Below are 25,516 nucleotides of genomic sequence, written 5' to 3'. Positions count from 1 at the left end.
TGCATTGAGGTAACTGGGATTCTCCCACGTTGATAGCCAAGGCTGGGAGAAGCGTTTGCTGCTGTGGTACTGTCCTTGACTCCTACAACAAAGCAGTGCCAGTAAAGTGAGTCGGATTCCTGCCCGGGCATTGTTAGCGCCAAGGTTGCAAGCGGCAACATTGGATTGAGAAATCTGAAGATGAACATGTGATGAACAACACGAATAATTAAACCAAAAATACTGTAAACTGAGTGGTCTGGTGCCAGTTGGGTGCTCATTCGAAAGTCTGTCAGGTATCCAACTGAAAGATGTTGTAAAAAGGAATTGTGGAGATCACCAGGGGGCGCAGACCGAGATGACCATGTAAAGTAGCTGCTCCGCCACACGCCGTCAGATTATTTTGATTCTCCCCCGGATGAAGGGTGAGACAAAGCACGACGCCCCCAAGACCCACGGAGGGCCACCGGTGCTTATCTGCCATCCCTGACAGGACTTGGTGAAACACAGAGGCGTCCTTTGCAGAGCTGACAGGAAGCATGGGTTGGGTCCCACAGGCGAACCGAAGAGTATTCTGGAGCCCCCCATTGGGCGAGAGGGGGGGGCGTGCGCTTTCAGCTGGGGGCTTGAGTTATTAATTAGGGCGAGCTTGTCCCTCCCCGCAGCCCCGTGTTGTCCTGTCCTGCCCCGCAGCCCCGTGTTTTCCCGCTGAGCCTTTGGTCTTGGTGTCGGTGCAGGCTCTGTGAGGCGGTGGAGGGCACCGGAATTTGAGACCGGACCGGCCCCGAGAAGCAGTCCTTGTCATCCTGGCGGCGCAGAGGGCAGCGGCCTGAGAAGCTGATTCGGAGCACCGCCAGGTGAGAGGGAAGAAGGTGGAGGTGCTGGAGAGATTGCACCCAAGGAGGGAGCTGGAATACTGCTAAGGCTCCGAGCGGCGTGGCAGGGATCCGGAGGTGCAGCAGGCTGCTCTACCCCCCCCCACCCCCACCCTCCTTCAGAGTGCTGATCTGCTGGAGGGGCAGGAATGCGGCTAGGAGGAGGCCCGGGTAGGGAATGTAGTCCACAGGGATCCGGGCTAAAAAAACCAGAGCCCAGGGTGTTGAAACCTCCCCATTGTAAGTCACCCTGGGAACAACCAGGGGGCGCCGGATTACAGCCTCAGACCCAGGGACGCACCGGCCTTGAGGAGCAGGGCAGAGGCACCTCACAAATAAGACTTCATGGAAAATGTGAATCTGGCACGGTGCTAGCACATGGATGGGTCGGTTGCTGACCTAGTCTATTGCCAGCGGAGAAGGTGGGATCAGTAGAACTTTGAGGCGCCTCCTGTCTTTCAAGGCAGGAGTGTTGGACTAAGTGGTGTCGACCCAGCGAGGCTGAACTCTGGCATAGGCTCTAAATTGGACTGTGATGCTCCATAGTAGTGAAATCTGCATTTAACCAGGTTCATGAGGGGAGCCCTGAGACAATCTGGCCCAGCCAAACTTTAATGACAGGGTCTGGGGTGTCACCACCTACCAGAGTTCAGGGCGTAGGGTGGGCAGAGGTGACGCGCGAGACCCCTGACAAAGGAGCGAGTTTGTGGCGGGAGAATGGAAAAGCAGGATGCAGACCCCTTCAGCAATGCCAGAGACGGTGCAGAGTTAACAGAGGAGTTTGCGTTTAAGTGCCTCAGAAGGACACATGCTTTTTAGAGCTTGAGGGATGGGTCTCTGGTGCCCCGTGGAGGTCTTTATTGTACCGCCTCTTGCTGATCGACTCCCACGGTCACACCGGAGAAGTCCCGTGGGTCGCTTGGACATGGAGGTGGTGCCAATACAAGATGACTGCAGGTGGTACGCCAGCGCCGGCCTTGACCAGAGAAGATCTAAAGGACATATTCCAAGAGATCAAGGTGATACGGACAGATATTCAGGCATCGATCTGCGACCTTAAGGGCTGCATATATAAACTCAGGGACAAAATGGAAGGGATGGAGAACAGTCACTTGTAAATGGACCTCCTAGACATGCAATACGAGGCATGTCTGACAGACCTGGAGGTGAGGGAGGAGGAAACTCTCCTGAAATTGGATGACTTGGTAAATGGGGAGTGCCGTAATATTTTACGCATCCTTGGAGTCGGGGCAGAAGGGAGAATCGGTGGCGGAGGTGGGAAGGAAGGTACAAGGGCTGATCAACCAGCTTTTTGCTTTGGAAGGCGGAAAGGAGGTACAGTTGGAAAGGGCTGGCAGAGGTGGAGGAGGCAAAGGCCCCAAGATCAATAGTAGTCCGCTTCTAGCATAGAGAGAAAATGGAGGTCCTGGAGAAGGCGAAGCACCTGGGGAGCTTCCAATATGATGGAGACACAATCTGGGTGTTCCAGGACCTGTCGGGGCTCACCTTGTCCTGCCGCAGAGACTGCCGTCCCCGTTTGCAGTGGCTGACTGAAAGGCTGGTCCTTTCCATTTTCCCTGTCATTTGAGCGAGGAGAGGCAGACTATCGTGTGACAAGTGGTCAGGAGGCACTGCAAGTGCTCCAGGTCCTCATGGGTGAAGACTTGAATGAAGGCCAAGAAGGGGCAGAGGCCGCACTGGTGGAGCAGCATGCCCCCCCCCCCCCGCAGAAGAAGCCTGGAGCCTCTTGATGGAGGAAACGGGTTAGCAAAGTTATGGCAGGGTAGGGGATGATGTCACTTAAGAGAGATAAGACTTGCGCGGCAGACAGTCGGCTCTGGTGTCTTTCTTATGGTGGGCATCTTGGAAGGGGATTGTTTTCTGTTTGGGGGGGTGGGGTTCAGGGGAAGGGAGGATCAAAGTTAGTATAAAGATGGAGAATACTGCATCGCAATAGTGGTCGGGATGGGAGTTCATGCTTCCAGATGGTGCACTCTGAGAATGGGGGGGGGGGCAGAGGTTCTCCAGGATGGGGACCCTGAATGTTAAGGGCCTGAATTCACCCAACAAGCACTCGCTGCTGGGAAGGGTAATTCGTAGTTGTGACCTCTATGTACTTCTGGTGGAAGAGACCAGGCTGGTTCACGAGGAGGAAAGGCATGTCCCAGGGGCTGACATTGGACAGGCTTTTTGGGCTCTCTGGGGCGGGAGGAGGGGTGGGGGAGTAGGCGTTATCTTTAATTAGAACTTGGATAGTTGATCCAATGGTCTGGAGGAGGTCTGGCGGGAGGGCTCTATTGATCTCTGGGACCCTGGAGGGTGTACGACTGACCATTGCCTCGCTATATTGACCAAGCGCAGGACAGATGCAGTTCCTAAGGGAGGCCATGGGGCGGAGATACTTAATCGCACGGAGGGCTTACTACTACGGGTCGGGGGAGATTTCAACATGTGGGTAGACCGAGCCATGGATCATAGTGGTGGGCAGGTTCTCGTGGGATGTGGGGGAAGGGGAATCGGAAGGGGGACTCATGGGCTATATGTCAACATGGGGTTGATAGATGTATGTGTGGAGGGAATGTCATCGGCGAGCAATGATCGTTTATTGGCTTGTGCACCAGCGACATGCCAGTTGGGTCACCACACCCTTATCTGTTGGTCAGACCACGACATTTTGGCTATGAGTATAGTACTGACAGGATTGAGGCCGCGGGAATCACTGTGGCGGTGTAATGACGTCCTGTTGAAGGATATTGTCATTGTGAGAGAAATGAAAGAGGCGATTGAAGAGTTCTTTCGCTTTAATGACACAGGGAGGTGGAACGCTGCATAAGATGGGACGTGGCGAAGGCGAACTGCAGGGGCCTCCCCATTCGAGAATGTGTTGCCAAGAAGAGAGTTAAGACTCTACTGGCGAAGAAACTTTTGGAGGAGATCCGTAAGTTGGAGAAGTTGGAAGGCAAAGGGTAAGGGAAGGAGGATTTGAGGTTGGCAAGATGCCGAAAAGGCTTTCCATCGGGTGGACTGGAGGTTTTTATATGGGGTCCTACAGAAATTTGGGTTTGGTGATCGGACCCTGAGAGGGATACGGGCACTTTATGTGGCCCGGATTACTGTTAACGGGCGACTGTCCAGGCCTTTCCAATTGCAGAGAGGGACGAGGCAGGGTTGCCTCGTCGTATTACAGGGTGGCACAATTTAGGGCAATGGTCCCACACTTGAGGGAGGCAGTGGGTATAATTGGTAAATCAACATATGGTCCTGCGACGGTGGGGGAATGGCTCTGGGCTCCAAGGGTGAGGCTCCTGAGGATAATACAAGGGCACCCGATACTCTGGGTCCACTGGGAGGTGCTGAGCATGGGAGGGAAAGCGGGTGGGATCACCATATGGCCCTCCCTGATGAGCCATATCCGTCCTGCCCCCCCCTTCCCCGCTTGTACCGGATAGCATACTGGAGGTCGCGAGGGATCAGTCATGGTTTGAGGGAGGGCTCGCCAGAGTGGGCCAATTGTGGAAGAGAGGTGAATTCATAAGTATTCAGGACTTGGAAGAGGCCCTGGGCATAGGTAAACTATTGGTGCTCCTGTATCTTAGACTAAAGGGAATCTTCACAGCAGAAAAGTGGAAGGAGCAAATTCATAAGGATCTCCTGCCCATGGAAAAGGTCCTACGGGTACACTGAAATTAAAGGTCTCATCTCGCGTCTCTATGGGGCGGGGGGCAGTGCAGGGACTTTGCCGGAAGTAGGAGAGGGACATGGGTATGGAGCTGGATGAACAACTTTGGCAACAGATGTGTAGGAGAGCTTTAAGTCGTCAATATCATGCCAGTATAAGCTCCATGGTTTAAAGTTATTGCACTGCTGGGAGTGCAAACTGACATGCCCCTCCAAGATGTTCCCCCACAGTGAATCCTCAGTGCTGGCACGGCTGTGGTAATGCAGCAGACTATTGGCACATGTGGTGGAATTGCCCCAGGGTGCAGGTATACTGCGCTGAAGTCCTGGGGTTGGATCTGGTATGCTGGAGGAGGTTGCAGGGGTGTGGGGGAGGGCAGTGTGGGGGGGGGGAAACGATAGGCCCAAATCTCTGACTGCAGTGGGGTCGGATTACAGCTCTTGAGACCACTCGGACATGGCTTTACTTGTGCGCAGTCTGATTCCAGATGTAAAGACATGGATTCACTCGGGAGGTGGGGGGAAGCGCAGGAGGGGGGGGGAAACTGAAGGGGAAAGTTACACCATCAAAATTGTTTGTAGAATGCCCTACCTTCATGTTGGTTTGAGTCATCAAGTGTTTGGTTGTGTTTAAAATTCAATTTACAAAAAAAAGTTTTGTGGAATCGAAGTGGTCCTGCAACGGGTTAAGCTTAAACCCTGTGTGCATTCGAAAGTCTTTGATGGTTAATACTCAAGGAAATTGGTCCAAGCCCAGCTGAGGGAGACTAATTGTAGAAAAGGGGATCTGAGCCCAGAAGAGGGGGATGCAATGTATTGACTCTTGTATAGAAGGATCTGAGCCTGGCTGAGGGGCATCCGGGGTGAAGAGCGAATAACCTGAATTGAATGCTCGTAAAAGGTGAAGAACATTTCTTTTGTTTTGGTACCCCAGGCTTTCTGAATCAAGAGATTTCGATAATTGGGCACAAAAGGCACTGATGATAGTGATTGAACTGGATCCTCATGCCGAAGAAGTCAGAGATTGTGCTACGCTCGAACCGCCTTGGCTTGTGCTGAAAACATGAGAAGGGAGGCCAACGGGCTGAGCAGCCGGACATATAATTTTTGTGAACACTTATTTCTATTTCATACCACACTATTGCTCGAGGTGTGCACTGGAACACCATCGGCACACAAATGGTGCAACCTTGATGACCCTGCTACCCTCAACACCTCACTTACTAAATGTTGTATGCATGCTTCTCTTTGTAAACTTCTTCTTTTCAACCTGTCCTTATTCCAAATGTAAGAAGCAGATGAGTGTTGTGGGCAGGGAGGTTGACCTGTGATGAGGGAGTAGACCTATGGGAAAGGTCATTCATGCCATCTAAGTAAAAAACAAACCAGCCTCTTGTTGAAACTTTTTCTCTTGCCTTCCTTACAAACGCTTGTTAAAAGCCACCAGGGGGCGCACAGATGGATGACGCAGGATAGAGCTCCTCTGCGTACCCGACCCCCCTCAAATTGGCGAAGTTGCCCCCATTTGCCCCCAAATTAAGAGCACTAGAACGTCCACCGGGAAGAACGACCAACGGAGCGCATTGTGGCCGAAAACCCAAACGAAATCAGTGAATATTTCCCGAAGATGCAGCGCTGTAACCAAGACAGGCTCTTGTCAGTAAATGGAGAGCACGAAGCGCGGCGTTCCCGCTTCTGGGGGAAGGACTGTTCAGATGTGGAATGGGAAGGCTGCCCACAGGCACTACAGCTTTGGTAGCCTGGAATCTCCCGAATCACGAAAGTGTCCCACCCACACTAGAGGAATCAACCGTGGAAACGAAAGCTGCAACTTTGAGACGACTGATATTGTTCCTTGCAGCAGAGGCCCCGGTCGAGGTGGCCTAACCGCTGGGCGCAGAACCGTGGCACACAAGAAGGTGGGAAGTTGAAGGCAAAGTGGAGACTGCACGCGCTGCGGGTGATTGAGAGTCCCGGCCCGCTCGGGTAGGCGGTGAACCTGGGAAGTGATTAGAACACGAGGTGTACCAGGGCAGTGGCTGCCCGGTCCCCCGACCCCATCCTCCCCGATCTTGTAGCGTTCATACTAACTGCATGTAGGGAGCGGTTGAAACACGCTAAAGAAAGGTGGTGAAATGCACATCCCTTCAACCCTCCACCCCAAGCATACGATGGCACCGTGGGAATACAATGCAGCAAGGAAGTATCCGACGTGTGATAATATATTCACCCACGAGATCACAGATCTGCCCGAAATGCAATTTTATCAGGCAGGATGAGCACCACCATGTCACACATAGCGGAGGATTAACCGCCGGGGCAGGGCACTCAAGAGAACTGCCCTACTGGCTTGGTAGAGACGAGGTGCTTGGACAGTTAGACGGCACCCTCCTCATACCGCCGGACACAGCAAGCAGTTGTCAGAACCGTTACACGGCAGCAGAGGGGAGGAACGCAGAAAGACGCCCGAATTCAACATCCATGGTGCATTGACACAGAACGCCAAAGTGTGCACATCGCAGACCCCAGGAAGACTAAGCACAGTAAAGAGAGCCCAAACACAGAACGGAGGCGTTGATCCCCCTCCGTGATGTGGGAACTCATGTTTGAGATCAAACACAAACGACCTAACACGCACCAAAGAGACCACCAGCCATCAAGCAAGAGGCCTGAGCCCATCCTCCAACTAGGCACGCAAACTCACACGGAGACGAGGTCTACAAAGCAGGTCACAAACAATGGTTTCTCTACGATGCAGCCCCCCCTGCGTCAGAACACACCTAGGAACACTAGGAAGGGGCAAACTGGACAACCTGAGTGATATCGAACCGCAGATTACAGAACCTCGATCCACTCCAATCCACGAAGGTCACTACAACATAATCGTATGGTGACGAAGCAAGACTTGCTGATTAAACGGGGAAACAGGTTAATTCCCAGTAGGGCACAGCAAGTGTTATAGGTGTGTGGCACCCGATACGGGGGGCTTGTGTCGCCTGCCACGAATATTTTAGACTGCATACAGCGTTCTAGAGGCAATCGGTCAAGTGACCTCCCCAAGTCAAACATTGTTGCCAAACAGTGGGTTATCGTAGCACCAAGGGATCACGCACACATTCCGCAATAGCCGCAGCTGAAGCCCCTCATGGTGGCAGCATTCGACCACCTCTGGTGACCCCTGGAGAAGCACCCCCGAACACGGCACACGCCAGACACCCGGCAAGCTGACGAATAGACAAAGCCAAAAGCACTGGCTTATGGAACACAAAAACAGACTGGCAGAATCTACTTATTCAGGAAGAAAAGACAACTGTGACCTCAACGACAACTCAACAATGGCTTTAGGGAGTCAAGACTCAATGGCCACAAAAGCTGATGTCGCCTCACTGCTAGACGAAATTAGGAGCATGCGGGCGGGCATGGACAGCAAAGTAGACAGGATTAACATCAGAGTGGACAAAATGGAAGTGGAACACAACCAGTCCTCTCTGACACCTTGGAAACACAAATAGACACCCGGCTAAGTGACAGAACGACGAGAAGCAGACTTGATCCTAAAAATGGACTATTTCGAGAATCGAGAAAGAAGAAACAATTTGTTTTTTCGGAATTCCAGAAAGCGGGAGAGACAGAAGGTGACCTCCAAAATGCGATTCACCAGATTGTAAAAGGCATATTTAATGACTCAATTGATCTTAAAAAAAAAAACCAAAGACTTCACAGAGCAGGAGGACCTGCCGGTGGGTCCAAGATCTGTTTTAGTACGCTTTCACAAATACCAAGACAGGCTCAAAATCCTTGAAAAGGCCAAGACCAAACGTGCAGTAATGCTAGGCACAACGCGCATCGCCATCTTCCAAGATGTGTTGCTCACGCTCGCAAAGTGACGATTGTGCCTGCCACTGAACAAATGGCTGAGAGAAAAAGGAATACGCTACAGATGGGGTTTCCCGCTCTCAATCACATTCGAGCTAGACGGGCAGAAACGCAAACTAGTAACGGAAGCTGAGATCGACAACACCACACGGGAACTATTGGGAGGCGAGGACCACAACACAGAAAATCAACCAGAAGCTAGTGGAGACACGATATGTGAAAAGGAAGGAGAAGAAAGATACCGGGATCAAGAAAGTTCATGAAACTCAATACATCACTCAACGGACCACGAACACGGCAAAATCCGAGACCTGTTGATGCAAAGAGATGCCTACGTAAATTAACTTGCTAATGTGTCACCGTTGGTGAGTAGAGGAATGTCCTGAGCACCATTTTGACGCAAGCTGTTAAATAATCTTGCAGGTGGAATATGGAGTCCTGGGTAACCTGGTGAAGTTGAAATATGTTAAAAGTGTAAAACTGTTTGCACTATTAAAAAATGTATACCTGATTGGGGTCGACAGGGCCACCCGACTATTACGCTTTCTGTGGCAGGGCAAGAAACCCAGAGTCCCCTCCACATTACTACATCTCAAAAAAGACAGGGGGCCTTCCAGACATACGCCTATATTATGAATCCACCAGTTCTTGGACCTAATCCACTTTTCTTTCAAAAATTATATAATGTAAAGGTATCGAAGTGCTGGAAGTCTGTAAAGATGCCTTACATGTCAATGATCTTGGACAAAGATTCAAGTGCAAAAAAAACATAATTCCTTTTTCAGTATCTGGCATCATAGAGGATGCAGGAGACCCTCCATAGATGTGATGCATGTAAAACTGTGCACCAATATGAGTCATCTATGTACTTTGATCCTGCTCTCCAGCCCCCTGAGTCCACTGGGGTTCTGTTCACAGCTTTCCTCTGTTAGCTCCTCAGGGGCAAAATTAGCTTCTGCAGCACTTCTGAGCCCCAACTCTTTTTGGGAATCAACTGCCCTTTTCTGGATTTCTTACTGTAGTCTGTTGCAGGTGCAGCTATACACATAAGGCCTACTAATTGCATTAAGGGTTGCCAGTTCGCTGTTCCTGAACCCTGCTCAATTTGCTGCTGCCCAAATTCAGCTTCTCTTCAAGACTGAGCTCTTAGCCTGGCACACTCTTCTCTGTAACTATTGGCGGTGGACTTCTCTGTGATCCACAAGATGCATCGTGATAACCTGTTTTGTGATGTAGTGTGAATCATTATTTGAATTACCACCCTAGATACATCTGCACACTGGCAGAAGGAATTCTCTACCACCAGGGATTTCGTCCTGCTGCAAACTCAAGCTGATATGCATGAGCCTCATCACTTTGACCCTCAGATGAATGGTGCCATTTATTACAGCTGATCTAGTGATTTTTCATATAAAAAAATTAGACCAAGTATAAGCCCACACTTAAGAAAATCAACTATTATATGGAGAGTAATCTGGTGTGTAATGAGTACATGGAACATTATTTCCATGTAATAAACGAGCAGTTAATTGTTTCTTTTATTGTTTTGTACATCATGAAAAACACAAAGCATGAAGTTGAAAATTGGTCAATCTTGCAGCGAGGCACTGCTGCTTCGGCAACCATACAAGCACAGGGTATCCTGGAAAACAACCTCTTTGGGTGCCAAATTCTTCTTGGGTTTTATTTGTGTTCATATATATCGCACAACAGCCCGTGAGCATCGTGGCACTTGTTACAGGAAAAAGCTTGATTACATGCAATATAAAATACATTCATTACATCTTGAGCAATTGAGAGCGGAAGTGGAAAACATATACAAAGATTACATTATAATATATTACATACGAGTTTATATTACAATTACATGTTAGGAGAACAGGAAATGGTAGAGGTGTTAGTTAAGGAGAGTGGTTTTAAGTTTGTTGCGGAAAACAGATGGAATTTTCAGCTCTGAGGGTGGCCAAGAGTGAGTTCCATAGTTTGGGTGCAATGTAAGAAAAGCCTAGCCCTCCCGCCGTGGCTCTCTTAATGCGTAGTATGTGTAGCTGGTTGGAGTACTGAGTTCTAGTAGGGCGTGTGGAGGTAGTTCTTGATATGGCTTCAGTTAGGTATGTGGGAGCGGTGTTATTGATGCATCTGTGCGTGATAGAGTATTTTGAAGGTAATGCAGTCTTTGACCTGTAACCAACGTGCTGTTTGTCTAACATGGGATATATGGTCTCTTCTGGGGATGCTCAAACCGGCTCTTAGGGCATTGTTCTGTGTGGTTTGTAGTCTGTGGAGGTGCCAGCTGGGAGAGCGTTGCAATAGTAGAGTTTGGTGCCTATCGTTGCTCTGGCTATTGCTAGACAGTTGGGAGTAGACAGATATGGTTTAATGGCATTGATAAATTTGGTGCTTTAGGCTGACGCCGAGGCTATGGCGCTGACATGTTTGTTCATCGATAAGTTAGTCAATGTAGACACCTAGGGTCTTAACGGAGGACGATACTTTGATGGAGCTATCTATGTTGAAGTTGGTGTATTGGGGGCTTAGCTTTGTTATTGTGTTCTTCTGACCTAGGATAAGAATTTCAGTTTTTTCCCTGTTGAGACAGAGGCCATTGATCGCCATCCATTCTTGGATAGTTGCATAGATGTTGAAGGCGAGCGTCCCCAGATAGCACGATCCTCCCCACAACGAGAGACAATAATGGACTCTCCCCGGATGGGAATAAGGCCAAGACAAAGTGCGGGTGAGCTTAAATGGGAGTTTATCAATCAAAATAGGGCATGCAAAGAACTCTGCAAACTCTGAGAGCGCTCTGTCTGACAATAGCAAAGACAGGCGTATATATTTACAAAAAACGTCATAAGAACCTACATGCTATAGGGGCACAAGTTCGTGGGGATTGGGTGGCAACGACTAGCTATAGGTGCTGCTGCGATGTGGTTTGCCGTGGCTGGAGGACGTCACTGGTTACCCTCGTGGGTTGGGCTCGGCCTGGCAGGTCAGCTGGGCTCATCCGGACGGTGGTGTTGTGCCAACCGTGACCAGTGTCCGAGATGAATGTCTTTCCTGACTTTCTGCCATAGGGCCACGCACACCGCAGTCATTCAACCTTGCAATATTATCTTCCCTGGTAAATCTTCCAATAGGTTATTCTACAGGTTAATGCACCACAGGAGGAATGCACCTAGAGTGGGGTCTGTTGGTGATTCATCAATACATGGTTACCATCGTCCTGTTGACCGGGTATCATAGGTCGCGGGGTTGGGTCTCGGGGCATGGGACCGGCGGTCCGCGTTATCCCGTCTTGTTAGAAGTCATTATGGATGTGTTCCTGTAGTGTTGCCATAATATTGGGTGTCCTAATTTTACAGGGGCCATTAACCTAATGTGAGCCGGTGGGTCGTGGAGCCTAAGAAAGGGCGCCTTTGGATCTGTGTTTTAAGGCCGGGGTTTACTGCTGGGTTGTAAATAATTCAGGTGGCAGGCCGTGGCCTTGGGTGCTGCGGGGAATGTGAATGCTTGAAGCGGCTCCAGCCGAATTGGAGGAGGTGGAGCAGCGCGGCACAGGCCTCTGCTTTTTCGTCTGGCAGACTTCACTGGGAGGAAGGGGGAATGGCCTTGCATGTGCTCACAAAGGTATTTTCCTCATGTGTTGCAGATTTTAGGTGGAAGAGACATAAACATTCATATAATATAAAATACTCATTGAGTCTTTCCAAAGCTCACGTTTTTGACATTGCTAGTGCCATCCATATGGCCAATTCGAGCATATTATTTGTAAACTAAGTTTTTAACAACTACAACATTTTGTTATATGCCTATACATGCGCGGTAAGTGAGCTAGTAGTAAGGTTGGTGGAGCACGCAGGAACAACCCGCCAATGAGACTGGCGGCAGTGGCACATAGTGAGCTTGGACATACATATGGTGCATTTTCGTGCACCCCTTACATGAGCCCTCAATATGGTTGCATTTGTCTTCCTTTGCACTCTAGCAGCATTAGTTCATTCATGGAGCGGGACCGTGGGGTGCAGTCTTCTTGATGAAACACATAAAACAAAAAACCCCCGGGACACTTATTATTTGCGCATAGCTACAGGGATATGGGTGCTTCATCCCTGATGTCATATAAACACACATTCTGCCATTTTTATGGATTTTACAGGTTTTTAGTCAGAGGTTGTGGAGAGAAAGCTTTCATCACAGGTAGTTTGCTCATTAGCATTTGGGACTCTGGTTTTGTCAGAGGACCGTTTTATAGTTCTTTTCCACCCAGGCCCTGCTGGCTGGGTCATGCTGGAAACAGCGATACACTGCGGAAGGTGAAATGTTAGTGTTGGTATCTAACACTAGCTCATGTCCGTCTGTTCGTGGGAACGGGCTCTCAGCGGATCTGCCAGAGAGCTGCGGCCACAGGGTAATTGAAACTCTCCAAGGGTGGGGGCCGCGCTGCGGTGCACAGGGCTCAAACCATCTTTTTTAGACAAAATGGTTTCCAGGGCCTAGCTAAATTCAGTGGGTTTGGTCAATATCTTCAGCCAGTGGCCCATCCACCACCTGGGCCCTGGTGGCAGGGAGGACCCCTGACGAGCCATGGACTTCACCGGGGGAGAGGATGCAGGGGAGGGGGCGTCTCTTGGACCAATCCTCCCATACAATGTCATGAAGGGCAGAGAGGCCCGATAGTGGTATGAGTACTTGTGTGTTGTCAACATAATTATTAGTATATGCAACACCCAGTGCGTCAAGTAGGTCGAAAAGAGGTTTAGTGAAGAGGTTATAGATGATGGGAGCTGTGCATGATCCTTGGGGGACACCGCAGCTAATGGTAGTAAGGTCTGCGTTAGCTGTGTTGGAGAAAACCTTCATGGCTCTACCTTCGAGGAAGGATGTGATCCATGAAGCTGCTTGTTTAGAGAAGTGGGCTGCCTGAGTGAGATGGGTAATTAGTGTTTTGTGGTCTACCAGGTCAAAGGCTGCTGATAGATCGAGCAGGAGGAGCAGTGCAGGTTTACCTTTGTCCATGATCTGTGTGATTTGATGTTTTAAGTCAAGCAGGGCAGACTCAGTTCCATGCCCCACTCGGAAACCAGATTGCCTTTTACCCAGTATGGAATAGGCTTCAATGTATGATTGGATCTTGTTATGGGCTACCTTAACAAGGATTTTCATAAGGAACGGAACTGTCGTTATAGGCCGGTAGTTGTTAGGCTGCGCTGGGTCAAGAGTTTTGAGGAGGGGACGCACCCACGCTTCTTTTAGACTGTTTGGTACAGATCCAGTTTCGAATGAAGCATATATGAAGGCAGTAATCCAGGGGGCTAGTTCGTTGGCACATTCCTTGATAATTTTAGGGGGGTGGCATATGTCTTCTTTGCATAGAGATGGTTTGAGGCTTTTGATAAGTTCAATGACCCTTGGATTCGGTAATATCTCTGAAGGAGAATTAGGGTTGTTTGTGGTTACTACTCTTTCCTTGCGATGGGTGGTTGGCCTTTTGTTTAGGGAGGGCTTTGCAATGGTTGTGAATTTTGTTTTGGAGGAGCTTTATTTTATTGAGCATAGCCGACTGGATGCTGTCGCACCAGGCCTTATCTTTAATGATCTCATCTGAGGTTGCTGGGGAGGGGAGTAATTCGTTGAAGATTGTGAATATTTCTTTAGCTTGCGAGGTGACCTTTGCAATCCTCTCATTAAGTTTGATTTAGCTGTGATGATAGCTTCCTTATAATGTAAAGCTATCTGTTTGAAGAGGCTCTTATTGAGGTCGCTCGGTTCAGCTTGCCAGTTTTTCTGAGATTGACGCTTTTGTGCGCGTAGAGTTTGGAGTTCATCCGAGAACCAAGAGTTGCAGTGAAAGGTTTTTTTTTTCTTTCTTACTTACAAGTGGTGCTATTAAGTTTATGGCATTGGTGAGAGTGTCATTGAAGATGTCTGATAGCACATTAGGATCCTTTGAGAAAGAGGGTGCTAAGCAAGGAGAATTGAGGCGAGGTCGGAGGTTGTCTGCATTAAGTTTTTTTTTTTGAGCTGCTTGTGGTTGCAGGTGGTGCGTGAGTGAGAGATTTGGGGCTGAGGGTAGTAGGTATGAGGAATTCAATGCAGGTGTGGTCTGTCCAAGGATAGGCAGTGTTTGAGATGATGTTGGAAGGACAGTTGTGATCCATGACCAAGCCGAGGGTGCGGCCCTTAGAGTGGGTTGGTGAGAGTACTGCTTGTGAGAATCCTAAGTCTGTTAGTTCTTTTGCTAGGGTTGCAGCAGCTTTATCTTTAGGGTCATTATATCCTAGGTTTAGATCTCCTAACAGGAGGATCTTGGAGGATTTCTTGATGTTGTTACTGAGAGGGTGAGAGGTGGTCTTGGAAGTCTGCTGGCAGTCCAGGAGGTCTACACAAGATGTGGATATTGATAACATTATTAGGGGAGAGCGTAAGCTTAACTGAGAGGATATCCGCATTACTATCCCATATACTAGGGTCTGATCGCCTGATGGATAATTTTGTGGATGAGGGCGACTCCCCCTCCAATCCTATCCGGTTTATCTTGTTTTATGATGGTGTTGCCTGGGGGAAGGGCAAGTGCAATAGCATCATTGAGCCATGTTTCTGTGATGCATAGTAGGTCAAGATCATGGGTAGATAGTAGGTCATTTATCTCTAATGCATGTGCCGGTAGTGAGCGTACGTTCAGCAATGCACATTTAAGAGGAGGGTATTGTATGCCTGAATGTATTTTAGTATTAGGGAGAGATGTTGTGTGTTTATTGTGGGGTGCTGTATTGTGGTGCTTGGTGTGAAGTAGTGCTGCAGCAGGTTTGAATGGTGATGAGGGCGGGGTAGCGTTCCACTGCAAAATCCATGATATCGGCTGTTCCTAATCCTCACGAGTTGTGAAAAATTACGCCAGCAGCAGGTAATGGGAAAGCAAAGAAGACTTCAAAGACATTAATAGAAGCACCGTTATGAGATGCTCAACGTAGCACTGAGAAGTATCAAAGGAAGCCTACGTTGAAGGATTGAAATGAAAGGAAAATGTAGAAATGTAGGGGGAAAAAAGCCCTGACTTTGAACTGCCCGTTTAGCCCTGTGACTGCTTATTCGGAGGCCTCCATTTCTGACTCTGAGAAGGTTGTTCTTGACTCGCCAGATGTTTGTGGAACAGGTCAATTATTTAGTACTTGGGCGAGCAAAACCACTTGCCACAGGTCTGCCTGTCCGAAATGAGGTTGCCATTTCATATTAATAGTTGAACACACCTTTCAGATTTCAGTTGGAGCACTCGATGAGTAAACTGTGCTACTTCTGTCTTGTCCTCTTTCCTCCATACTTACAGGACATTCCATCCTATGGGAGCATCATTTATTTTTTGTCCTCCATTTTATTTCTCTGCGATGGTTACGTGCATAGCTCTGGCCCTGCCTCTTCATGCCCCACCCTGTGCCGCACCCTTGAGTCCTTTTCTCCACGCAGTCTGTTTCAGACAGCCATAGTATGTGGCCTATTCCCATGCTTTTTTCTTGTCTGAAATGCCCCCTAACCCCCCGACACTCCTGTCTGGTTTACACAATTCGTTTTTATTCCATCAGCCTATGCTGTTTTTAAAAGGTTTTGAAACCTATCCCGTGTACAGTTGTCAATACAAGTGTTAGAATCCTCCCACCCTTTGTCTCAAGTGTTTGGGGCCGGATAACCATTGGAGCATGTGCTTTTACTGTAACTCGTCTCTGCGTGTGGGGTCTAGTGAAGACTACAATGATGGGAAGAAGTATTTTGGCATCCTTTGCTGAAATACCTTGCATTCATCAACGAAATATAGTGTAGGCCATTAAGAGGCTTGCTTTTTTAGAGCACCCCGGCCAGGTTACCCCTTTCCAGGGGTTGTCTGGAACAGGGAGAGGTTGGCTTTACCATAGCCCTACTGGGATGCGCCATGGGGTATCCAGCAAGAGGACTAAGCTGGATACTGGAGTATTTTCTGAGGTTCCCTGCTCAGGTGCTAAAGTTACCGGTATTCAGTCCCAGCTTTCACCCAAACTGATCCATGGATGTGTTTTAGATCAGTAGTTCATGTAGTACCACAGGAAGTAACGACTATAATTATGGAAGAGGTCATATTTATCTTTTAATTGTCATGAAAAACTTGGTGCCAAGAAGAATTTCTCAAAACATTTATGTTTTGTAGTGTAACATATATTTACTCATTTATAAAATGCTGCCATTGGGCAGGGGACTCATGTTTTTACTCTCTAAAAAATAATTTTACTTAAAACTTTCAAAAATAGTGAGTAAAATACTCACTTCAAAATCTTATCCGGAGCACTGCCAGTAATGACCCCGCTTCCCCATCCCACAGCTAAGCAAAGTACCTGCAAAGCTGAGGTTCCCTGTTCAATGGATAATAGTACCAGAAACTCCTCAGAGGTAAAGCGTACTGCTAGTGTAGGGGTTCCCTTTTTTGTAGCTAAATCCACCGAATCTTGCTCTGAGCCCCTCCCAAGTAGAGTTAAATCGACCTGCTTCAGGCACGAAATCTGCTAAACACCTCAAATTGCCTGAAAACCCTGTCAAAACATCAACTCATTCATCCAAATGAGCCGCCGGTCTAGTCCGGCTGCGACTACATTTACAATTTCAAGCAAAATGGCGGCTTCTTCAGAAACGATTAAGGCAGACATTTCTAATTCTGAATAGTCTATACCATTGACAGGAAAGCACCAAATCTACCCCAGTGCGTCTTTGTGCAGGGATCTGTTTGCGCTGGGAATTGAATGGTCCGCTTTGAAGAAAATGTCTTAACATTGCTGTTTCTTTACCCCCTATTCATAGACCAGTCCCTCTGCTGAAGCCTCCACAATCGAGGATTCTTTTTTGACAAATGTCTCTCTAGTATGCATTCTGATCAATGAAGGCATGTTTCAAAGATTTCTTTTTTAAAGTTGCTTCCTCAGACTTAAGATCCTCCTAAATAACCTGACTTGCCTCTGGCTCCTCCAATGACCAAGTCTCCGGAGTAATGGCAGGTTGAGCCTCAACAACTTCACAGAACCTACACCTCAGACTCCTGATCTCAGGGACCCCTCAGCAGATCCCTTTCATCTGCACCACGATGAAGCTCAGGATGGAGAAGAAGCTTTATTTATTTGCATTTAGAAAGGGCACAACAGCCCTCGGGCATCGCAGCACTGTTACAGAAGGCTTACTTAGTTATGTAAGTGCTTGCAAAGACAGTTTGCCTAATCCCATGTTGCAGGGCGGCAGCAGCATATAAATGCAGTCAATCTTAGGTACAGGTGAGACTTGGTGGCTCTGGAGATGACTGTCCCAATTGAAAACAGCAAGAGGAGTGAAACTGGTGTGCCGCTTGTCATCGATTTTCTTTAATCTGTTTATAGCAGATTTGGGTCAGCATCTGATTGGTGGGGACACCGGTGCTCCTAAAATGGGAAGTGTAAAAATGACATCTCTCGCCTATGCAGATGATTTCGCTAAGCGGTTAAGACTGAAAGGCGGGCCCGGAGGCATGTGCCATGCTTGCTGTAAAAATCAAAGGACAACAATTCTTTGGTGCTATCAAAAAGCACACTGTCCCGTTTGGTGGAATGTGCCAAAATGATAAAGGAAGGAGGAACATTGGACTAGGAGTACAGTTGTGACTAAGGCGAGTACCCTTTCCTATATTCTTCTTGGCAAATCTCTGCTATGGAAAGAGTGACCAACGGGGCCTTTTGAATGAATTGGGCGCTGTGCGTCGATAGCATTGAGTTGATGTCCCTCGAGGGCCTACGTCTCGAGGATGAGGTCATCGAAGGCATATGTAGCACGCGCAGCGCCCATTCGCTTCCATTCAATTTTTTTTCTGAAAATGCCATTGCTTTGAGAAATATGGCACGTTTCTTTGACTTCATACAATGTATTGCTTCGAGAATGAGGGTCTTCTTCGTTGACACTGACAACCCCGAAGAACGGGTTCAAGAAGTGTTGAGACTGTGGGTCGAAAATGTCATTGACTGATCCGCACTGCATATGTTTATGGTGCCTCTGGGTGGAGCATAACACCACAGGGTGCTCCAAGAGCCAGTTGATGACAGGAAAGGCCTTTAAGGAACGAAAGGGGACATTGACGGTAGGTTGAAACCCCAAATCATCTACCCCGATCAAAATACCTTCGAATGACTAGTCGAGAGGTGCCTCTCATCGGAGGAATAAAATTAAGAGGTCGAGATCGAGGAGTGGCTCCCATCACTCCTCGTCATCAAAGTCCAAGAAAAGGCACTGTAGGTAGCCTTCTTCAACTTCGTCTGACGCTTCCCCCTGAGAGGGTATCTTGCCCCACAAAGAAATCCACTCCGGCTGATTGGGAGGCTTTCAGAGCAGAGATGCTAAATATTTAAGAAACAAAAACCTCCAAGCCATGCTCTTACGGCGCTTTCCAAAGAAGCCAGGAAAGAAAGGGCTCGACCTAAATCCTGCGCACCGAGCCTGGGACGAAGGCCTGATCCTCGTTGAGAGCCGTTAGTTTTGTTAAACTCCATTGTTTTGCATCTGAATTGTCTTCTACAAGTACCACTATCTGTTCTGGTTCGTAGCACAAACCTGGACTTAGTCACTGTGTGAAAACCTGCATACATTGAATTTGCTGGGAGATTCAGTACTTCTGCAGAGATTGATAGTGGTACTGATTCTGATACACAAGGCAAAGAGGGAGAACATGTATGCCTCATATTTTGCTTCTAGAAAATCACCTTCTGAAGGTTTCTTTTTCTAAACTGGTTCCATCGAACGTGAATAGTCAAATTTTTGGCCTAGACACATACTAATTAGAATAACGCTCAATCCTTTGGCAAGAATCTAATTAACAATTTAATGCTTTTCCAAATATGTGTAAATCAAGTACAAAACTCAAAAGGATGAATCGTGTATTTTCTGGGAACTGCAGTGGCCACAGTGGCCTGTGGCAAAGAAATAATTCATTTTGTAGATTAACCTTTTGTATCTGGATGCAAAGAAGCTGCCTTATAGCAACTTGCGGTTAATAAGGATGTGTTAGACATAACATCCAAACCTTTCAACCCCTCAGTTTGTATGTGTTTGTAAAGAGATAATCCTTTGTACACCATGACATTTGGGATGACGTTCTTGTTTACCTTTTGGCTATGAGGCTAGAATGCTGACTGAGTAGCACCTGCCCTTATCTGCCACTCTAGTTAAGACTTATCACCGCCATTGTAAGCTTTCAAAGCTATCATGCTTGTCAGAATGCTATGCAGAAATGTGTGTGAAAAGAAAAGGTTCACTTCCAAACTAAACCATACTGTCATCCGTATCCGAGTCCCCTCTAAAGTCAGACTGCCAATTGGGTTTGTCACTTTGTTTTAGTCAAGTAGTGCTCATCCCCTTCGGCGGTGTTGTCTAATCCGTCACCAGTGGATGCAAACGTGCGTCATTTGCACTGCTTCAAGTCTGGACTTTGCCACATTCTCAGATTATCCTCAGAAAATCTGCAGGACGTTCTCAAAGTTTTTCACTTTAAGGTAACAGAGCTGGTTGAAAAAGCCAAAGGTTTGTTTGCCAAAAGCCAAAGATCCATTCTGGACCCTTTTACGAGTTCTTTAACTGTCCGAGTTGTTATAAGGATTCTATGTATCCTATAGTAGTTATTAAAAAATTATCACTTTCGCGATATAATTGAAAAGCACATGCGATTTCTACACTTTGCAATAGAAGGCGTTCATTACCATTTCAAATTCATAAATATTTAACCGGAATGCAGCTCCAAAGGTTTTCACAAAATTACTCTGTGGTTGCAGCATATTCATCAGCGGGACGTGCACCTGTAGGCATACCGGGACGTTGTCTGATTTTGGGCCCTATCGTTCGATAAAGCCCTGCCAAGCCTCCAGAGGGTGTGCAACACCTTTTGAAGACCTTGTTTTCTAAATCCACTTATTTCAGCTGTAGTGTCAATACGAGAGGATGTGTATCAAAGCATTAATTGACTGCAATAAGGGGAAGGTGTTTCCTCATCCAAGACAGGACATTTTCAGACCCAAACTGTCTTCTTTCCTTTTCAAATAACTAGTAGTGCACAACGCAGCTGTTGTAGAGGTTCTAGGTCTCATAACGTTGTGCATTCTCATTTTTCTTTTGGCTTTGAGAATAAAGTCCTTGCAGTGGCATTTGTCTTGAAAACCAACATTTCACACCTAGTGTCAGTGCCAAATAAGTTATGCATAATCCTACTTTGATCCATTGGCGATTTCAAAAAGCAATCTACTGAAAGAAACCATCGCACTTGGGGGGGCCCCCCCTCCTCCCAAATCCAACCAACACAATTTCTGGAAACGTGGGTTCTTTGGAAAGTTGGTTGAGTTTATTGCCATTGTCTGTGCAGAAATCTTGGATCACGACTTTCATAATCATTGCATTTTATTACCATGTTAATGTTAAAGGATCTTTGTAACATGCACTGTCACCACCGGAGTTGTCCCCTGGCGCTCTGGTGCCTCTGAAAAAGGGAGCGAGGGGGTTGAGTTACTGGGGATAAGCGGGGAAAGTGCAAGGGAGCAGTGATGTGTCGTTGGCAGCCTCAACCTGGTTAACACTTTGCTGGGCTTGGGGTGTTTTTCATTCGGTAGCCGTTGTGCGAGTCTGTGTGGTTTTTGTTGTTGTAGTGAGGTTTGTTGTGTTATAGGGTTGTTTGTTTAGAGTTTGAGAGGTGTATGCAGAGGGGTGAAAATTGTCGTTGGATTGTTATTGGTATTGCTGTCTGGAAGCAAATTCTTTTTAAAAATCCATTCTCTATCATAGCGAGTGTACTGCAGTTCATCTGTCCCCATAAAGAGCCACTTGTCCGGCCTCTAATTGGTATCCTTCAATGAAGACCTTTAGCACACTACTCCATGCGCTTTTGCAAACTTCACAATGGCCCTGCTATACCTTTCTTAAAACAACCCTGGCTTACTCCACTTGTTCATACCAAGTCTCATTTGCTGACCGTCCCATGATAATCATAAGGTAACTTGTTCTATCCTTTCACCATCTAGAGTCATGGAAATGTTTTTTTTCCTTTTCTTTGTAACGATCATGGTCTTGGACTTGCAGCTGGTAATCTGTAAGCTATTTTCCTTTCAGAATTGTTGGAATGCTATGCTAAAAGCTGTGTTTTTGTGCCAAGGAAGTAGACTTTATCCATTGTTTTGGTGAATGACTGAATGATCCCTTCCCCACTTATTTCCTTTCCACCACATATTGTTTAAAGACAGGGGAGTAATCCCTTAAATATATTCGATACAGCGCCTGGTCTATTGATTTCTGCCTATTTGTGTTTTTGTCTTAACACACTTGTTGTTGGAATTTTTCTGTCCCTACTAGAGTTGGGGGTCGAGAATGTATCATTTAATGTCCTACATAACACTAGATGGTGATGATCATAGAACTTCACATTTTTTAACCTGCACCCTTGTTCTAAGTGTATCAATATATAATTTATATGGCTAGTGTGGGATGCATTTACAAATGTGACCTTTGCTGGCTTATCCCCCCGTTTCCTACTATTGCAAGATCACTGAGTTATGCCATACTTGAGCTATCAATAGTGCATTTTTGTGCTGTCTTTTTGGCCTTGTCGCTAGAAGTTCTGGGATATCCCAAATCTCACCCTCGTCAGTTAGCCCGGTCATCCTATCTAGGGGTCGTATTGAATGTTTAAAATCTCCCACTATCAAAATGCGAGAATTCGGATACTTCCTCTTCCACAAATCTATATATGCATGTGTGCCCTTTATTATACTGGAACTCAGTAGAGCTTCACTTATTGCTTGGACCCACAAATAGACATAATTGTAGATTCTCAGATCATGCAATATCTGCCTTTATATAGATGATGTGCTTCCATTTGCAAAAATAAATGAATTTAGGACCCCCGCCCCTTTTCCTCACAATACGCATGTTCCACCAGAGCAATGTCAGCATTGTTGATTTTATAGAGACTTGTACCGATTTCGGCAATTGATGGCAATGGTCCAATCACCTGCATGCTTTTTACCTGCATTAACCTTAGGATGCTTCCTCTCGAAAAAATACAGCGTGGCCATTTAGCCTCCCTTTCATGGTGATTTGGGTACTCCCAGTCCTTGCTCTCCCTCCTTCACAGCGCCCACTGGTTCAACCCTCCTACATTTCCTGTGCTCCGGCCTCCCTTTTTGCAGATCCAGTCAATGGAAAAAGAACATGGAACAAGATGTGGCAGCTGATAACACAGGTGTAGGTAGGTATAAATCTGCACACAGTCCCGGTTCGTCTTAGACAATAGCCTTTTTAGGACTGATTTTACAGGCCTGCCTGTGGTGCAGGCAATTGATGGTCAATTTGGAAGTAGGGGTGATCAAGGCTCAAGAGTACCATAATCACTATGAAGGTTATTTGATATATTTGTATCACTGTTTTTTTGTTTATTTTAGAATTTACACTAAATCATTTTGTGTTTGTGTCCATAGGTATTTCCTGGCAAGCTTCTACACCAAATACGATCCAACACACTGCTTTATAAACACTGCTTCTCTTTTGAGTGTGTTAATCCCCAAGCTCCCACAATTGCATGGCGTCCGGATTTTTGGCATCAATAAATATTGAATGGGGAAAGAAGTGATTCAACAAAGCATATTCTTTGGCACTGGAGAATTTCTTACTGGAGGAAATGGTAGTCTGCTGTGACGTTTACCTATCGATGTACAGTGAAGTTTTTTACAGTAAATATCTGATTGCTACTTCTTTGTATGCTGTTGGAAAACCTGTTGGTGCATCAGAGTATTTAATGTTGCAGATCTATGCAGAGAGCGTCTCTTGAGGGATTGGGCAGGCCCAGCTCTGACACCTAGCCTTCAGCGCATTAGCCAGATTTGACAGACTGTCATGGAAAGCTTGGCTACTTTGTATGGGCTAACCAAAGTAAATGGATGGAAAAAGGCATACAATGTTGTGTGTAACTAGGATAGCCTTTAAATTGCTGTTAAAATATGGCTGTGTAGCATGCATTGATTATGTGCACTAGCCAGATTACCTTGTTTTAGACATGTTCTTTTGCTGGTTCAAAGGTTTTTGTGCCTATCAAAATATGGTCATCCCTGATGTTAATTTCATAATTAACCTGGAAGCTGGCATGATCCAAGTGGGTAGTGCTGGTCACATGACGATGAATTTAGAAAGGCCTCACAAATCCATAGGCTTCCGCTGAAGTTCTCTACAGCAAGTATGCTAGCCGAGCATCATGTGCTATTGACTTTTAATATAATTGTGATATGTCTTGTAGTTTTTATGTTTTTTATTATTTTGGTGAACATGCAGCTTTCCTTTTGAGAAACCAGAACAATCCATACAATTGTGTAATGGAAGCAAATTCCTTTAAACCGCCATGGTGGAAATGTTCAACTCTACTTGGCCCTCCATAGTTGGTGTGGTCTCCACAAAGCTAAAAGCTTGACCTGGTTTTCTGTTTTTTGCAGAGAGTTCTGTTTCCAACAATCGACTCATTTGGCTGTTTGGTTACCACCAGAAAAAGAGCAGTGGCTGCGCCTGGTGATGTGGTGGTATCCTGCATACAGCATTCAAAATTCTTGTGACCCCCTTTTGAGCATGTGTGAAGATTATTGTAAGTTTATCAAATGGTGAAGGAGCGCAGTCTGTTAATTAAGCTTTCCAATATGAAAGGCCTTTTGGGGCACAGGTTTCAAAAGCTCACTTTACCAGAGAAAAACGTGTGCACTGAGCTATTCTCTATTTCAGGGGAGCATTTGCCCACATAGCATGGAGGTTTGCACCAGCCGCTTAAATAGAGGAATTTGACGAGACCGACTTTTAAGGGAAACTTTCTTCAAACAGGTTCAGTGCCACTGTGATAAAGGGACTGTGTGGGTCTCCTCACAAGAAAACTGTCCATAGGGCTGCCTCTGCACTTTGAGTTTTTATATAAAGGTCATCCGTGTTTGTCAATGTAAAATCACAGCAGCTTTGAGAAGGCTGGAAATCCAGCAAAGATCCAACTATGTTCCAGCATGTGAGATCCTTTACCCCAAAATTATTAGTTTTCATTAACAAAACCTAGGACATTCGATCAAATGGTTTTCTTTCTATGACTGCGGTAGTGGTTGTGCAGAAATTATTGGTTTACACTGTAAATTTCGCATGCATAGAACTGGGAAAAGGAGTATTTTTGAACCAACTCAAATTATTCAACAGACCAATGTAGGCATTGTCAGTTCTTTTTGGCATCAGTTTAGCCCAAAACACTTTTTTCCCCAGTGACTTGTTCCATTTGCAAAATAAATTAATGTGACCTAAAACAATGTGTCCTTTTTTATTTTTTTTATTGCCAAAGTGTGTTGGTTGGGACATCAATAATTGCACTTATTTTCTGTCCCCAAACAAGATTGAATGCTTAAGTTGAAAATTCTTTAAGTAGTTTAGTGAGTGTTCATTACGTCAGACAGTTTGTATCTTTTCTACAATGTTTTCCCAAATGTGAAAATTATGCATACTTAAGAATATTTTTCTACCAAAGTTGTGCACTTTGTAAGGTGATTTGCTTTTTGTTTTTGTACATACGTCTGCAGTTAAATAAAATTAAAAATTGAACATGCATCAGTTTATTGCAGTTATTTTATCTTTGGGTAACACTGCATTGCCACTAGAATAAGAGCATCTATGAAACAGTACAGTGAGAAGTGCAAATACGGCCAGATTATTTTCTGATTGAGGCTTCCAAAATTCCTTAATTAGGAAAAATGATTTCATTTTTTTACCATTAAGTTAGATCCCTAAATAATGAATGTGCATATTTGCTGCTGTGTTCCACTTTTGTCAAGGATCCTGTTAACTCAAACCACATTTGCTACTCCAATGTTGTTACTTGAGAATGGGTAGCTGCATACAGTGTGAATTCCTCTTGCCTTCAGTGCCCTCCCCCCCTCTTTCTCTGTCCCCTGCAAGTGCAAAGGGTTCAATGGGGAGAGTGCAGTAGTAATCCATTCCTAAAAATGTATGTTGTTGCATAATTACAGTATTGCTACTGTAAAACACTGCATTGTCTCCATGCTTTACAGCCAAGTTTAGGTTGTTGA

The 25,516-nt window shown here is 46.3% G+C and overlaps 1 protein-coding gene across 1 annotated transcript in view; it reads left to right on the top strand.

Annotated features, from left to right (window-relative positions):
• Positions 1–25,035, top strand: part of ORMDL1 (ORMDL sphingolipid biosynthesis regulator 1) — a 188,800-nt gene extending 163,765 nt beyond the window's left edge. The window contains exon 4 of the mRNA XM_069615648.1: positions 22,898–25,035. Coding sequence (XP_069471749.1) covers positions 22,898–23,033 — 136 coding nt within the window. The 3' untranslated portion in view covers positions 23,034–25,035. The remainder of the gene's footprint in view (positions 1–22,897) is intronic.
• The last annotated feature ends 481 nt before the right edge of the window (positions 25,036–25,516 follow it).

Source organism: Ambystoma mexicanum, chromosome 9, assembly GCF_040938575.1.
Source record: "Ambystoma mexicanum isolate Mex_15411 chromosome 9, UKY_AmexF1_1, whole genome shotgun sequence".
In the NCBI taxonomy this organism is placed as follows: domain Eukaryota; kingdom Metazoa; phylum Chordata; class Amphibia; order Caudata; family Ambystomatidae; genus Ambystoma; species Ambystoma mexicanum.
The sequence above is the reverse complement of the archived record's forward strand: the minus strand, read 5'-3'. Positions and strand labels throughout refer to the sequence as shown.